The following is a 17,487-nucleotide window of genomic DNA, read 5'->3' as shown; positions in this document are numbered from 1 at the left end:
GATTTTTCACTATTTCATGGGATTTTGTAGTATATAGGTATTTTTAGATATTTATTATTTTAATTATTTTTGCAGTAAAATAAGCATTTTCTAGCTTAAAAAATTGAAAACAAGTGATGTAGAGAAATGGTGCCATGAGGAGCGCAACCGACAAATCTTCCCAAAATTTCAACAAGTTCATCAACCAGAGACAGAAAAATCTATCCTTGGAGCATATGGAAGTTCCACACACTGAAGGCGAAGGTAGGATCGAGCGAAAAATTGGCTAAATATATAATCAACCCTGAGGGAAATAAGTCGGACAAAGAAACACTCTGCCTTCCTCACTAACCTGAGCAAAGGCTGCTTTCACTGGGAACTGAGAGTTGGGGGAGCTAAGGGTGTGGAGGTAGCTAGGTTGCGGCATGGACGTTCGTTCAAGCCGAAAAAAGAGTGTGCCTGTGGTGGGTCAGCCCATGCGAGCAGCCGCCCATGCCACGCCATGAGCTTTCCTGCCGCCCGCACACAAGCAACCGCCCGCGCCACGAGCAGCAGCTACCAGCGGCGCATGGGGAGTGCACCAAAGCGAACTTCCCTACACCCGAGCTTCCCTGGGTGTGTGGGACACCTTACCCAGCCATTCAAGCTAACAATCAAGCATCGGGGGAGGGGTGCATGGGCAGCTTGCAGTCCTTTCTGGAACAGATCAGCGGATCCAATCGCTGAAATTAGCTTAACCCACAGGCTGCTCACCTCCCAACTGACCTACGTGGTTCTAATTGACAAGATCTCTCTCAGTCCAGCTATCCAAGACAAGAGACGTGATATTTTTTAGTGCCTCTTGCTAAAGGGGTGGGGGCAACTTCTGATTGGCAGAGCTTTCATACTCAAGGATATATGCTAAAAAGAGGGACTTGGAAGATGTTAAGACCTCCTGTACTGCAGGCAGTGACTAGGGCATCTTCTTCCCAGCCAAAACAGGCTACAAAGTGCGGAAAGCCTGGGGAGAGTGGTCCCACAAAGTGCTAGGCGTGCTGAAGAGGCCTGGAGGCTCATAGAAAGTCACCTTGAGAGCAATTGGCTCCCAGTCCCGCCTGATTACACTGGCGGCTCTGACTGCCAGAGCCTTACCCAGAGCCCTGCATTGAGTGGGGATAGAGTGGGGATTTGCCAGCTCTTTGAGCCTCTTATTCCCCAGGTAGAGGCAGCAGCAGCCTCATAGCTGGATCGTCAGGCTGCTAGTTCAGGAAGGAGATACTAGGAGAGAGGCTCCAGGAAAATGGACTCTCTCATTTTTGGAGCCTGCAAACGCTAACAAGCTTTGACTACCAATGAGACTGAAGCCAAATATATGACATTGCCATAGAACCTCATCAATTGCAAATCCCTACCTAAGCATGACACAGGGGCAGAGCCTGGGTACAGAGTCACCGACCAGGAAGAGGGAGAGGAAAGAAAAAGGAAGAAGAAGTTAACCTCTCAAAATCAAGAAACATCCACAGACTTTATAACTTGTTCCACTATTTTTTGTTTCTTTCATCTTCTTGCCTTTATTATTATTATTTCTATTTCCTCCACCTTGGTCCCTTTATTCTCTGCCCATCTTATTCGTTCCTTTTCTTGAACTACAATACCCATAAGTGTTACATTTTGTTTCTTTTCTTCTTCCTTACTCTCCAGGAGGGTTACACTCCAAAACCCTTAACTCTCTATCTCTCACTCTTTTTATTTTTTTTCTTTTTTCTTCCTTTCCTTTTCCCTTTTTTCTTATTTCTCCCTTTCTATTAGTTTCTTCTTTTCTCCTTTTACTTTTCCTCTCATTCAATCCTCAATCATGAACAAATTATTTAATTTAGGACTCAAGTGTTTTTTGTGTTTTTTTGTGGCATTTTGGGTGCTTTTTACTTTGCTTTTTTATTGATTTCTTAGAGAGAGAGGAGAGAGAGAGAGAGAGAGAGAGAGAGAAGGGGGAGGAGCAGGAAGCATCAACTCCCATATGTGCCTTGACCAGGCAAGCCCAAGGTTTCAAACCGGCGACCTCAGTGTTCCAGGTCGATGCTTTATCCCACTGCACCACCACAGGTCAGGCCTTACTTTGCTTTTTAACTCATTTGCATTCCTCCCAACCCAGGATCTCCATTCTATTTAGTCTTTGCTCCACTTAATACAATAGTTATTTTTTTCCCCTTTTTCCTGTTTCCCTCTTGTCCCTCTCATTATATCTCTCAGTCAACCATCACCTAAAAGCAAATCATTTTATACTTGATGCAGAGTTTTTCCTTTTTTGCATTTTGTGGGTCCCTACTTCCTTTTTTGCCCTTGAACACTTTCCCCCAACTCAGGCCCTCTGTTATAGGCAGTTTTTGTTCCATTTAGCATAATATAATTCACGGTTCATCACAATATTTTCCTAAGGAAGAGGGGAGAGGGGAGGAAGAAAAGAAAGAAAAGGGAAGGAAATAATAAATTATTATTGTTTTTTTTGTGTGGGTTTTTTTTTCCATTTTTTTATTATTTTTTTTTACTTTTTATTCTTTATTAATTCTCATTAGTCCTATCAACAAGACCACCCTTAGATGCCATTAAGAAAAAGGAAATCAAATATCATGGATACAAAAGATAGAGAAGTAACACAGATAGATGTGGAAAAATCTATGGAGAAAAAATTTAATATATTGGAAACCTTGGAGCTAAGTGACAGAGAATTTAAAATAGAAATTCTAAATATACTCAGAGATATACAAGAAAACACAGAAAGGCAATTTAGGGAGCTCAGAAAACAACTCAACGAACACAAAGAATATATTACCAAGGAAATTGAAACTATAAAAACAAATCAAACAAAGATGAAAAACTCAATTCATGAACTGAAAAACAAGGTAACAAGCCTAGCTAATAGAACAGGCCAGATATAAGGTAGGATTAGTAACATAGAAGACTAGCAACTTCAGGCACAACAGAGAGAAGAAGAGAGAGACTCAAAAATTAAAAAAAAAAAATGAGGAAGCCCTACAGAGATTGTCTGACTCCATCAAAAAGAATAACATAAGAATAATAGGTATATCAGAGGGAAAAGAGAGAGAAAATGGAATGGAGAATATATTCAAACAAATAATAGACAAGAACTTCCCAAGCCTGTGGAAAGAACTAAAGCCTCAAATTCAAGAAGCAAAAGAACACCGAGTTTTCTTAACCACAACAAACCTACTCCAAGGCACATCATAATGAAAATGACACAAACCAACGACAAAGAAAAAATTCTCAAGGCAGTCAGGGAAAAGAAGAATACAACATATAAAGGAAGGCCTATTAGATTATAATCAGATTTTTCAGCAGAAACTCTACAAGCTAGAAGAGAGTGGACCCCAATATTTAAAGCCTTGAAAGAGAGGAACTTTCAGCAAGAATACTATACCCATCAAAGCTATCCTTCAAGTACGAAGGAGAAATAAAAACATTCACAAATACAGAAAAGATGAGGGAATTTATCATCCTAAAACTCTCACTCCAGGAAATACTAAAGGGGGTATTCCAACCTGATTCAAAGACAAAACAAAACAAAACCACAAGTAAAAGTTCCACCAAGAACACAATAAAACCAGATTTAAACTGTGAGAACAAAAGCAAAAAAAAAAAAAAAAAAAAAAAAGGGGGAGAGGACGGAGATTAACAGTAGCAAAGGACGATGAAGTGCAGAAACACTCATAAGATAGGGTACTATAATGAATATAGTAGGTACCCTTTTCATTACTTAATGGTTACCACACTTGAAAAAAAACACCACAGAAGCACATGACTTAAAAAAGGTAGCAACAGAGGAAAGAAGTATGGAATACAAACAAACAAAAACAAATGAGAAGAATCAAACAAGATATAAAACTAACAGAAAGCAATTTATAAAATGGCAATAGGAAACCCACAAGTGTCAATAATTATACTAAATGTAAATGGATGAAACTCACCAATAAAAAGACACAGAGTAGCAGAATGGATTAAAAAAGAAAATCCAACTGTATGCTGCCTACAAGAAACACATCTAAGCAACAAGGATAAAAACAAATTCAAAGTGAAAGGCTGGAAAACAATACTCCAAGCAAATAACATCCAAAAAAGCAGGTGTAGCAATACTCATATCTAATAATGCTGACTACAAGACAGAAAAAGTACTGAGAGACAAAAATGGTCATTTCATAACGATTAAGGGGACACTGAATCAAGAAGACATAACAATCTTTAATATATATGCACCAAACCAAGGAGCACCAAAATATATAAGACAGCTACTTATTGACCTAAAAACAAAAACTGACAAAAATACAATCATACTTGGAGACCTCAATGCACTGCTGACGGCTCTAGATTGGTCATCCAAACAGAGAATCAATAAAGATATATTGGCCTTAAATGAAACACTAGAGCACCTGGATATGATAGACATCTACAGGACACTTCATCCCAAAGTGACAGAGTATACATTTTTCTCTAGTGTAAATGGAACATTCTCAAGAATTGACCATATGTTGGGCCACAAAAATAACATTAGCAAATTCAGAAAAATTGAAATTGTACCAAGCATATTTTCTGATCATAAAGCCTTGAAACTAGAATTCAACTGCAAAAAAGAGGGGAAAAACCCCACAAAAATGTGGAAACTAAACAACATACTTTTAAAAAATGAATGAGTCAAAGAAGAAATAAGTGCAGAGATCAAAAGATATATACTGACAAATGAAAATGACAATACGACATATCAGAATGTCTGGGATGCAGCAAAAGCAGTAATAAGTAGGAAGTTCATATCACTTCAGGCTTATATGAACAAACAAGAAAGAGCCCAAGTGAACCACTTAACTTCACACCTTAAGGAACTAGAAAAAGAAGAACAAAGACAACCCAAAACCAGCTGAAGAAAGGAGATAATAAAAATCAGAGCAGAAATAAATGAAATAGAGAACAGAAAAACTATAGAAAAATTTAATAAAACAAGGAGCTGGTTCTTTGAAAATATCAACAAAATTGACAAACCCTTGGTAAGACTCACAAGGAAAAAAAGAGAAAGGACTCATATAAACAAAATCCAAAATGAAAGAGGAGAAATCACCACAGACATCATAGATATACAAAGAATTATTGTAGAATACCATGAAAAACTATATGCCACCAAATTCAACAATCTAGAAGAAATGGATAAATTCCTAGAACAATACAACCTTCCTAGACTGAGTTATGAAGAAGCAGAAAGCCTAAACAGACCAATTAGCAGGGAGGAAATAGAAAAAAGTATTAATAACCTCCCCCAAAATAACAGTCCAGGCCCAGACGGTTATACTAGTGAATTCTATCAAACATTCAAAGAAGACTTGGTTCCTATTCTACTCAAAGTCTTCCAAAAAATTGAAGAAGAAGCAATACTTCCAAACACATTTTATGAAGCCAACATAACCCTCATACTGAAACCTGGCAAGAACGGCACAAAAAAGAAAACTACAGACCAATATCTCTAATGAATACAGATGCTAAAATACTAAACAAAATACTGGCAAATTGAATACAACAACATATTAAAAAAATAATACATCATGATCAAATGGGATTCATCCCAGAATCTCAAGGATGGTTCAACATACGTAAAACGGTTAATGTAATACACCATATCAACAAAACAAAGAACAAAAACCACATGATCTTATCAATAGATGCAGAAAAGGCATTCGATAAAATACAACACAACTTTATGTTTAAGACACTCAACAAAATGGGTATAGAAGGAAAATATCTCAACATGATAAAGGCCATATATGATAAACCATCAGCCAACATCCTATTAAATGGCATAAAACTGAGGACTTTCCCCCTTAAATCAGGAACAAGACAGGGTTGTCCACTCTCTCCACTCTTATTTAATGTGGTGCTAGAAGTTCTGGCCAGAGCAATCAGACAAGACAAAGAAATAAAAGGCATCCATATCGGAAAAGAAGAAGTAAAGGTATCACTTTTTGCAGATGATATGATCCTATACATCGAAAATCCCAAAGACTCCACAAAAACATTACTAGAAACAATAAACCAATACAGTAATGTTGCAGGATACAAAATTAACATACAAAAGTCCATAGCCTTTCTATATGCCAACAATGAAATATTAGAAAATGAACTCAAAAAAATAATCCCCTTCACGATTGCAACAACAACAACAAAAATACCTAGGAATAAACATAACAAAGAATGTAAAGGATCTATATAATGAAAACTACAAAGTATTGTTAAGGGAAATCGAAAAAGATACAATGAGATGGAAAAATATTCCTTGTTCATGGATAGGAAGAATAAATATAATCAAAATGGCCATATTACCCAAAGCAATTTATAAATTTAATGCAATTCCCATCAAAATTCCTATGACATTCTTTAAAGAAATGGAACAAAAAATCATCAGATTTATATGGAACTATAAAAAACTCCGAATAGCCAAAGTAATCCTAAGGAAAAAGAATGAAACTGGAGGCATTGCAATACCTGACTTCAAACTATATTATAGGGCCACGACAATCAAACCAGCATGGTATTGGCAGAAAAACAGACACTCAGACCAATGGAACAGAATAGAAAACCCAGAAATAAAACCACATATATATGGTCAAATAATTTTTGATAAAGGGGCCAACAACACACAATGGAGAAAAGAAAGCCTCTTCAACAAATGGTGCTGGGAAAACTTGAAAGCCACATGCAAAAGAATGAAACTCGACTACAGTTTGTCCCCTTGTACTAAAATTAATTCAAAATGGATCAAAGACCTAAATATAAGACCTGAAACAATAAAGTATATAGAAGAAGACATAGGTACTAAACTCATGGACCTGGGTTTTAAAGAGCATTTTATGAATTTGACTCCAATGGCAAGAGAAGTGAAGGCAAAGATAAATGAATGGGACTACATCAGACTAAAAAGTTTTTGCTCAGCAAGAGAAACTGACAACAAAATAAACAGAGAGCCAAATAAACAGCTCAAATAAGGGCCTAATATCCAAAATTTACAAAGAACTCATAAAACTCAACAACAAACAAACAAACAATCCAATAAAAAAAATGGGAATAAGGACATGAACAGACACTTCTCCCAGGAAGAAATACAAATGGCCAACAGATATATGAAAAGATGCTCATCTTCATTAGTTATTAGAGAAATGCAAAATAAAACTACAATGTGATACCACCTAACAACTGTTAGATGAGCTATTATCAACAAGACAGGTAATAGCAAATGCTGGAGAGGCTGTGGAGAAAAAGGAACCCTCATTCACTGTTGGTGGGACTGTAATGTAGTACAACCATTATGGAAGAAAGCATGGTGGTTCCTCAAAAAACTAAAAATAGAACTACCTTATGACCCAGCAATCCCTCTACTGCAGGGGTCTCAAACTTGCGGCCCGCCCACCAATTTTGTGCGTCCGCAGACTGGCCTGCAGACTAATCACGAAGTTTGATTAGTCTGCGGGCTGCACAAAATTGGTGGGCGGGCCACATGCGGCCCGTGGGCCGCGAGTTTGAGACCCCTGCTCTACTGGGTATATACCCCCAAAACTCAGAAACATTGATACGTAAAGACACATGTAGCCCCATGTTCATTGCAGCATTGTTCACAGTGGCCAAGACATGGAAACAACCAAAAATCCCTTCAATAGAAGACTGGATAAAGAAGATGTGGCACATATACACTATGGAATACTACTCAGCCATAAGAAATGATGACATTGGATCATTTACACAAAATGGTGGGATCTTGATAACATTATACAGAGTGAAATAAGCAAATCAGGAAAAACCAAGAACTACATGATTCCATACATTGGTGGGACATAAAAACGAGACTAAGAGGCATGGACAAGAGTGTGGTGGTTACCAGGGGTGGAAGGGGGGGGGCGCGGGAAGAAAGGAGGGAGAGGGGAAGGGGGAGGGGGAGGGGCACAAGAAAACTAGATAGAGGGTGATGGAGGACAATCTGACTTTGGATGATGGGTATGCAACATAATTGAATGACAAGTTAACCTGGACATGTTTTCTTTGAATATATGTACCCTGATTTATTGATGTCACCCCACTAACATTAATAAAAATTTATTTATAAAAAAAAATTACAAACCAAAAAAAAAATTGAAAACAATAAAAAAATATTATTTAAAACACTAAAAATATTAAACTGAAATAAATACATAAAAAGTGTTTAAGAGCATAGGAAGTGTTTATAAGAGTGTGGGAAAGGTTAATAACAGTGTGGGAAAGATTTATAAGAGTGTGGGGAGGTTTTATAAAGCCTTAAAAATATACAAATAATAAAATAAATATAAGGTCACTACTTCGTGATTTTCACCTGTCGTGCGTGGTTCTGGAACCTAACCCCTGTGATAGACAAGGGACCACTGTACCTTACATGGGAAAAACACCTTCGTAGGTGTGATTAAAATTAAGTACAGTATCTTGAGATGGGAAGATTATCCTGGATTATCCAGTTAGGCCGGATCTAATTCCAGGAGCCCTTAAATGCGGAAGAGGGAGGCAGAAGAATGGGTCACACACCAAGGCAGGAAGGAGGAACCGTTTGAAGAGGAAGAGGGCTTGCCTGCACGGCTGGCTTGGAGGATGGCGGAAGTGGGCCCCCAAGCAAGGAGTGCAGTTCCCCCTAGAAGCAGGAATGGCCTCCTGCTTATAGTCAGCAAGAAAACCGGAACTCATTTCCACAAACACAGAAACTGAACTCTACAACAACTCGGAGGAGCAGGGAATAGATTCTTCCATACAGCCTCCAGAAAGGGGCGCACCTGCCAGCAACTGACGCTACCACACTTCTGACCTACAGAACTCTGAGGCAATACATTTGTATTATCATAAATTACTAATTTTGTGACAATCTGTTCTACAGCAAAAGGAAACAAATACACTAAGATTCAGTTAATCTAATGCAGGGGTCTCAAACTCAACTCAGCATGTGGGCCGCTGAGCAAGATCACAGCCGTTCGGCGGGCCGCACTAGGTCTACAAAAGGCAACTGTTACGCAACACTTTTCTCACTGCAGTTGAAAACAGAAAAAAAAAAAATCAGTACAACAAGCACAATCGTACATGCAGTTTACTCAGTGTCACAAAACGACCAGAAACTATAGTTCGCATCACAACTGCTGTTAACTAAGCTAATATCTAGCTAGGATGCTAGAGAAATGAAAAATACAAGTAGGCCCCTAGGCTTACTTAATTTTATCCAAAATATTTTGAACTTCGTGGATTAGTCTGCGGGCCGCACAAAATTGTTCAGCGGGCCGCATGCGGCCCGCGGGCCGTGAGTTTGAGACCCCTGATCTAATGTGAAATTTTTAGTATTTAATTATTGCTCTTGAGGGTATATTTTCCAATGATAATACCTGATTCTAACAAAACTCTTTTTAGCTTCTGTTTCTTGATTAAGAGAAATTGAGTAAGTAGAAAAGGAATTGTGTCCAGACAGCCCACAGAGGATGAAATTTACCTTCTCTTAATGATTAAACTTCATAGGTTTTAATGCATAGTTACCTTCTGTCACTGGATTAAGAATTTTCTAGTTTAAAAACTTGACCACTGTTCACAATTTGACTTTCGTTTCCTCACCTGGATATCTGTTTCACAAATATTAGAGTGACTGTAAGAAAATTATCCTATGCAATGGAAATGTGACGGTGATGGCCTAAAGTTGGTAACTGAATAAACAGTGGTCATTTTGTGCTCTTATTTTAATTTTTGTATTTAACTGTGTCACAGAGAAAGATAGGGCAAGGATTGTAACTGACCTGCTTCTCATCAGTGTGATGCTCTTCTTCAGCTCTCAAGGAAATTGGTGAACTGGAATTAGAATTAGAATGAGAATTACTGCACATTGAGGCAAATGAATCTGGTGAGGAGTTGTTTGTCGCTCTCCAGAGGGTGGACGCAGATGTAAGCATGGTTCCTCTACCCTTAAGCACGGCCTCCGCCATACCAACCAATTCTTCAAACTGGGTTACTGCTTGTGGTAACACTAAAATGGCAAGAAAAAGCAACACTTAACCAATACTTTTAATAACAGGAGCATATATACAGTTTTAAAATTGGGTGTATAGGCACAGAAATATGTGGAACAAATTGTGAACATTTGCTGCTTTTGGAAAATAAACATGGTAAGAAGAGTGGTTGGGAATATTTACTTTTTATTATTCCATGCTTTTTAATAATTGCTTAGTAATAAAAAATCAATATAAGAACATTAGATGATGGTATTTAAATGGTTATGCATGATGTCATAGCTACAATGAATGTTTTAACAAGTTGCTTCTTTTTTCTAATTGCTAACAGTATTATTTGAAAGCATTCAATCTCTTGTTTGGAGACATTACTGATTTTAATATTCAATCACCTTCCAGATACTCATATTAAACCAGCTTCAGTGATAAGATAAAATCAACCATTTCTCACAGATTAAAACAAATTTTCCATAATTTTTTTGTATGGGGTTTGCCAGGGAGTCTATTTCCATCAAACTAATAAAAATTCACTGCCCCCGTTCAAATTTACATTTTCATATATCAAAGATGAATTTTGGTAATTGACTGAATATTCTCTTTGGTTGTTTTTTTTTTCAATGGAAACTTACACATTCAAAGGTTTCATGTCTCCATGTAAAATGGTCTTCTCTGTTGTTATACTTAGTTTGTTTCCTAAGGACAAATAACATTTTGTTGGAGTTGGAAGTCACCTTGAACCCTATCTAATTCGACTCCTCACTTTATGGTTGGGGGGCAAAAAGACTGAAAACTTTTTTGTACTTTTCTTAAGCATATTATTGAGCTCTAATCTTTAGAATAATATAAGATTTGAGAGCTGAGAGTCAGGGATATTGATGACATGTCCAAATCAATACATCTGGTACTATATCAATAGGAAAATCTGAAAAAAGAAATCTTATATTCTCTCAATTAGTATTTACTAAGCACCTCTCTTTTGCCAGATGCTTATTCAATTAGAAATTACTTATTGAGCATTTAATAATATTAAATATTGATCTAGCTTTTATTTTGTGCCAGGCATTATTCTTGGAACTTTATTCATGTTCGTTCATCTAATCCTCATTGCAACTCTCTGAGATAGGTATTATCATTATCCTTAATTTATAGATGAGAACAATCAGGCAGTGAGAAGTTAAATAATCCATCCAAGGTCAACCCAATTAGTGAAAAGAAGAACCAAAATTCAAATTCAGACTGCCAATTTCATGCTATAAACAGCAGTTGACCCTTGAACAACATGAGTTTGAATTGCACAGGTCCATTTATACACAGATTTTAAAAAATAAATATATTGAAAAAATTATTTTGAGATGAACTACTTAGCCTAGGAAAATTAAGAAAAAGTTTAGTATGTCATGAACAGATATAATACATATACAAAATGTGTGTTAATTGACTGTTTATGATATCAATAAGGAGTGTAGTCAGCAGTAGGCTATAAGAAGATAAGTTTTGGACAAAGTTACACATGGGTTTTTGACTGCACGGGACGGTCAGCACCCCTAACGTCCACATTGTTCAAGGGTCAACTGTACTATGTTATGCAGACTCTCAACAATTTCCAGTCACTGTGTCAAGTGATAGGGATAAAACCAAAAGCAAAACCAGATGCAAGTCTAGTTTTTTGGAACTGAGGGGAGTGGGGGATAATATTTACATAACCATTCTATGTAGTAAGAATTTGGCCTGCTCAGAGATAGGTCTACCCTGCAGGCCGCCCTGACCCTGCTCCCAAATTTTCCATCACTTTCTGGGAGGTAATCTCTAAATCCTTGGCAACTCCTCAGTAGGAGGAATGATGTTGTTATTCATGGTGAGCCCCTCAGACCACACCTCATAGTTTTTGCTAAGGGGTTTCTCAAAGTAGGAATGATCATATTCAGTAGTCTTAGGGTAACGGTGCTGTAACAGGGCACTTGAGATGACCATTGAGAAATGACCTTTGTGGTTAGCCATATGGAATGCTGTAGGATGAATTGTGTCCCACCACAGAGATGTGTTGGAGTCCTAACCCAAATATCTCAGATCGTGACCTTATTTGGAGATTGAGTGTTTTATAGATGTAATCAAGTTAAAATGAGGTCATTAGGGTGGGTCCCAATCCAATACAACTGATGTCCTTATAAAAAAAAGTAAGTTTGGCCACAGAGAGACAGCACACAAGGGACAACACCGTGTGAAGACTGGCATGATGCTGCCTCAAGTCCCAGAAAGACCAGGGGCTGGGAAAGAGCCCTGAGTAGATTCTCCGGCAGCACCATCAGAGGGACCACGGCCCTGCTGACACCCTGATGTGAGGTTCTAGCCTCCAGAACGGAAAGAAAAATGCATTTCATGTGTGGCGCTTCGTCACTGCGGCCATAGCAAACTAATAATGGAGGATCTGGGTGGCCATAAGAAATTACAATGGGATGATAAGGATAGAATGAAGTGGGACCCAGAGGGAATAAAAGGAAAAACTGAACAATGTGTAGAGTGAAGTCATTTAAGGAGTTTTACTACAAAGGCGAGGAGAGAAATAGGGGGAAAGGTGGAGAAGCAAATGGCTTGAAAGAGTTTGTTTTTTTCCTTTTCTATTTTTAAGTTTTTATTTATTGATTTTACAGAGGCAGGAGAGTGAGAAATATCAACTCATAGTCACTTCACTTTAGTTGTTTACTGGTTGCTTGTCATATGCACCTTAACCAGGCAAGCCCAGGGTTTCAAACCAGCGACCTCAGTGTTTCAGGTTGACACTCTCTCCACTGAGCCATCACAGACTGAGTTTGTTTCTTTTTCTCTCTCTTTTTTTTTTTTTTAACAGAGACAGGAGAGAGATTCAGAGAGAGGGATAGACAGGGACAGACAGACAGGAATGGAGAGATGAGAAGCATCAATCATTAGTTTTTCGTTGCATGTTGCAACACCTTAGTTGTTCATTGATTGCTTTCTCATATGTGCCTTGACCGCGGGCCTTCATCAAACCGAGTAACAACCCCTTGCTGGAGCCAGCAACCTTGGGCTCAAGCTGGTGAGCTTTTTGCTCAAACCAGATGAGCCTGCGCTCAAGCTGGCAACCTCAGGGTCTCGAACCTGGGTCTTCCGCACCCCAGTCCGAAGCTCTATCCACTGTGCCACCGCCTGGTCAGGCCCGAGTTTGTTTCTTTTTAAGGAAGAAATAATAATATGTCTGATGCTAATGTGAATGATTCATTAGAGAGGGAAAACTTGATCATACAGGAGAGAGGGAGGAGAATCTCCTGACCTTTAGCCTTGATTAGGGGAAAGAGGCTGGGCTTTGAGGCACAGATGGAGATACTGCCTTTGGCTGGACAGAATAGGTCATTTGCGCCTGACCTGTGGTGGTGCAGTGGATAAAGCGTCGACCTGGAAATGCTGAGGTCGCCGGTTCGAAACCCTGGGCTTGCCTGGTCAAGGCACATATGGGAGTTGATGCTTCCAGCTCCTTCCCCCCGCCTCTCTCTCTCTCTCTCTCTCTCTCCTCTCTAAAATGAATAAAAAAAAATTGAAAAAAAAAAGAATAGGTCATTTGTGAGTGAGAGGAGAGAAAGTGGAGCATGCAAACCCATTGCAGAGATATGACAGTCTCTTCATATCCTCCAACTTCTCAATGGAGCAGGAAGCAAAGTCATCAAGTGAGAATGAGAATAAGGGAGGAGATGTGAGAACCCGGCAAGTGGTGAGAAAATCCGGGAGTGTGGGTGAGAAGAGAAACTGGTCAGGGCTAGCGGATCTTTGCATAGGTTGATGAAGCGGATTTGCTACTCTTTAATTTGAATTTTCTCATCTACATTTATAACAAAACTTGGTCTATAATTTTTTGGGTGATGTTTATATGCAAAGTTCTGGTGTCAATAAAAACAGAGACAATAGCAATAACAAGCATTACTGAGCATCTATGAGGGGCCGTACACTGGTGCTTTCTCCCAATTATCTCGTTTAATCCTCCTAACAACAACATTTTACAAAAGAGAAAATGGAAGCTAGGGCTGAGGGCACGTAAAGTGACATGGTCAAAGCTGCACAGTTAGTAAGCAGAGCTGGGATTCAAAGCAACGTCTGTAACTCCAGAATTAATACTTGTAACCAGCAATTTATGTCCACTTTATGTTTATAAAGCTTTTCATCTTGCTTTAAGTTCTGTAACAGATTATATAAACATGAGAATTATCTCTTTTTTGGTTTCTATTTTTTAAATCACAAAAACCTTACCAAGGAAACCCATCTGTTATAAAAATGCAAGATTTCAAGTTGAAAAAAAATAAAGAGATAATGGCTTGTTACAAGCATCATATTTCCACTTGCACGTGTGGCTGTTTCTACTAAAAATTACTAGGTACTCCGAGGCAAGTGTGTGAGCCGTTCTTCTGTGCACCTTGCTCACCACCACGTTCTGTCTCACCATTTCTTTTTTTTTTTTTTTTGTATTTTTCTGAAGCTGGAAATGGGGAGAGACAGACAGACTCCCGCATGCACCCAACTGGGATCCACCCGGCACGCCCACCAGGGGGCGACGCTCTGCCCCTCCGGGGCGTCGCTCTGCCGCAACCAGAGCCACTCTAGCCCCTGGGGCAGAGGCCAAGGAGCCATCCCCAGCGCCCGGGCCATCTTTGCTCCAATGGAGCCTCAGCTGCGGGAGGGGAAGAGAGAGAGAGGAAGGAGGGGGGGAGGGGTGGAGAAGCAGATGGGCGCTTCTCCTGTGTGCCCTGGCTGGGAATCAAACCCAGGACTTCTGCACACCAGGCCGATGCTCTACCACTGAGCCAACCGGCCAGAGCTGTCTCACCATTTCTGCCTCCACGAATATCGTGGAACTGTCCGATTTATTTCCAGCGCCCGTGCCCTAAGCCAGGCTGCCACCACACTAGTCTGGATGACTGCAAGACCTTTCAAGTTCTCCCTACTTTCTTTCTTCTGGCACTTACACTCCTAATGCACACAGCAGCCAGAGGGCTTTATTTCAAAATGTTCTGTGTATTTACTGTTTACAACAGAATGCTGCCCAACATGACTGCCCAGTGCTCAGCTGTATAAAATAGTGCATGGTGGCTTGACCGGGCGGTGGTGCAGTGGATGGAGCATCGGACTGGGATGCGGAGGACCCGGGTTCGAGACTCCGGGTTTACCAGCTTGAGTGCAGGCTCATCTGGTTTGAGCAAAGCTCACCAGCTTGGACCCAAGGTCGCTGGCTCGAGCGAAGGGTGACTCGGTCTGCTGCAGCCCCACGGTCAAGGCACATATGGGAGAGCAATCAGTGGGCAACTGGGATGTCGCAACGAAGAACTGATGATTGATGTTTCTCGTCTCTCTCTGTTCCTGACTGTCTGTCCCTGTCTGTCCCTCTCTCTGACTCTCTTTCTGTCTCTGTAAAAAAAAAAAAAATAGTGCATGGTGCTGAACTACAAACGAAAAACCTTAATTTTTGAAAAATAAATACTTAAACACAAGGCTCCCACCAAAAGGGATTATACCAAGTGGTTTTATTTGGCTTATGCTGATCTTTCTTCTTCTTCTTCTTCTTTTTTTTTTTTGTATTTTTATGAAGTGAGAAGCAGGGAGGTAGAGAGACAGACTCCCACATGCACCCGATCGAGATCCACCTGGCAAGTCCACTAGGGGGCGATGCTCTGCCCATCTAGGGCGTTGCTCCATTGTGATGGGAGCCATTCCAGTGCCTGAGGTGGAGGCCATGGAGCCATCCTCAGTGCCCGGGCCAACTTTGCTCCAGTGGAGCCTTGGCTGCAGGAGCAGAAGAGAGAGACAGAGTGAAAGGATAGGGGGAAGGGGGAAGCAGATGGGTGCTTCTGTGTGCCCTGGCCAGTAATCGAACCCAGGATTTCCACACGCTGGGCCGACACTCTACCACTGAGCCAACTGGACAGGGCCTGATCTTTCTTCTTTATAAGTCTTCAGTAAATGTGATTATTTTCCCAAACCACTTCTCCCAACTCCAAAACTAATATTTAATTCTAGTAGTTTTTATAATGGATTAGATCAGGCCCCTTTTTTCTAGTGTTTTCTTTCACAAAGGGAATTGGGATAAGTACATCATGCACAACTTAACATATATATATATTTTTTTGTATTTTTCCGAAGTTAGAAGCAGGGAGGCAGTCAGACAGACTCCCCCATGCGCCTGACCAGGATCCACCTGGCACGCCCACCAGGGGGCGATGTTCTGCCCATCTGGGGCGTTGCTCTGTTACAACCAGAGCCATTCTAGCTCCTGAGGCAGAGGCCATGGAGCCATCCTCAGCGCCCGGGCCAACTTTGCTCCAATAGAGCCTTGGCTGTGGGAGGGGAAGAGAGAGACAGAGAGGAAGGAGAGGGGGAGGGGTGGAGAAGTAGATGGGCACTTCTCCTGTGTGCCCTGGCCAGGAATCAAACCCGGGACTCCTGCACGCCAGGCCAATGATCTACCACTGAGCCAACCGGCCAGGGCAACATATTTATTTTCGTTTCACTAATCTTTCCTCTCTGGGGCCTACCAGTGAGTGGCACATATATTAAATGCTCAATAAATGTTGAACATTGTTAAATAAACATAATATTTGGTATTTTGTAGGAATAATTTAAAATTTTCTAAGCAATAAACTAGTGGCTTCAATAAAGTGCTTCCACATTAAGTTATATATTTATAGATTTTCTTAAAATGTGACTTTTCATTTTTTTCTCTAAGGTCTTGATTTTCTTTTTCAGGCTTGATAGTTGACTTGCAATACTTTCCACTCATAAGTGTATTTTCCCTTTCATCTAAAGTTGCCAATTTGCTCAAAGTTTACCTTGAAGCATGACCAGAGACTGTCGAAGCCGGCTGTTTTCTTTCCGGGTGTTCGTTAGTTTCTGTTTCAGGCTTTTTATTTTCGTGCACAATTCCTCCTTCGACAATTCTTCTAAAGGCTCTTCATCCTCACTGGAGCTTTCCCCCGGCAGAAAGGCATTCCCCGAAAATGGGTCTCTCTAAAACACAAGGCAGGTACAACAAAAGGAGCTTCAAAGTGACTTTCATCGTTTACGTCACCTTGTGTTGGCTGAAAGGACCTACAAATGCCTGTCCTCCCAGGCACTCCTTGTTGAAGAGAGGAGCTAGGCTCTAACTAGTGTTCAGCCTTAGCACTGTCTTCCACAGTCCAGAGGAACTCAGCAGAAGGGGAAAATATCAAAGTTCCATGCATGTATCTCTTGAAAATCAGAAATCAGGATTCTGACTTTCTGTCTACCTCCAGTGAGAAATACAAAGTAGAAAAACAGTATAACAGAGTAGAATCAACAAGACCACCATTCAGATCTCTGGAGCTCCTCCCCATCCTCCATCCTTCCCCTATTTCTTGTTGCCTTGAGGACAATTAGGGGGGTTACTGTGTCAGAAAAAGGACAGATAAGATTCACCTAGAAAAAAAGCATTCGTATTTACCTTTCAGTTTTAAAATAGTTCTTA

General features: G+C 40.0%; 1 protein-coding gene across 4 annotated transcripts in view; it reads right to left on the bottom strand.

Moving 5' to 3' along the window:
• The window catches only part of BEND6 (BEN domain containing 6), a 61,794-nt gene that overhangs the window by 12,244 nt on the left and 32,063 nt on the right, over positions 1 to 17,487 (bottom strand). For 2 of the 4 annotated variants that reach the window (XM_066252998.1, XM_066252994.1), the window contains exons 3-4: positions 16,832 to 17,009; positions 9,798 to 10,024 (exon numbers count right to left, since the gene is read on the bottom strand). In XM_066252998.1, coding sequence (XP_066109095.1) covers positions 9,798 to 10,024; positions 16,832 to 17,009 — 405 coding nt within the window. Of the gene's footprint in view, positions 1 to 9,797; positions 10,025 to 10,636; positions 10,701 to 16,831; positions 17,010 to 17,487 lie in introns of those variants that run through there. The other 2 variants (XM_066253007.1, XM_066253012.1) reach the window with 2 other exon arrangements.

Source organism: Saccopteryx bilineata, chromosome 1, assembly GCF_036850765.1.
Source record: "Saccopteryx bilineata isolate mSacBil1 chromosome 1, mSacBil1_pri_phased_curated, whole genome shotgun sequence".
Lineage (NCBI taxonomy): Eukaryota > Metazoa > Chordata > Mammalia > Chiroptera > Emballonuridae > Saccopteryx > Saccopteryx bilineata.
The sequence above is the reverse complement of the archived record's forward strand: the minus strand, read 5'-3'. Positions and strand labels throughout refer to the sequence as shown.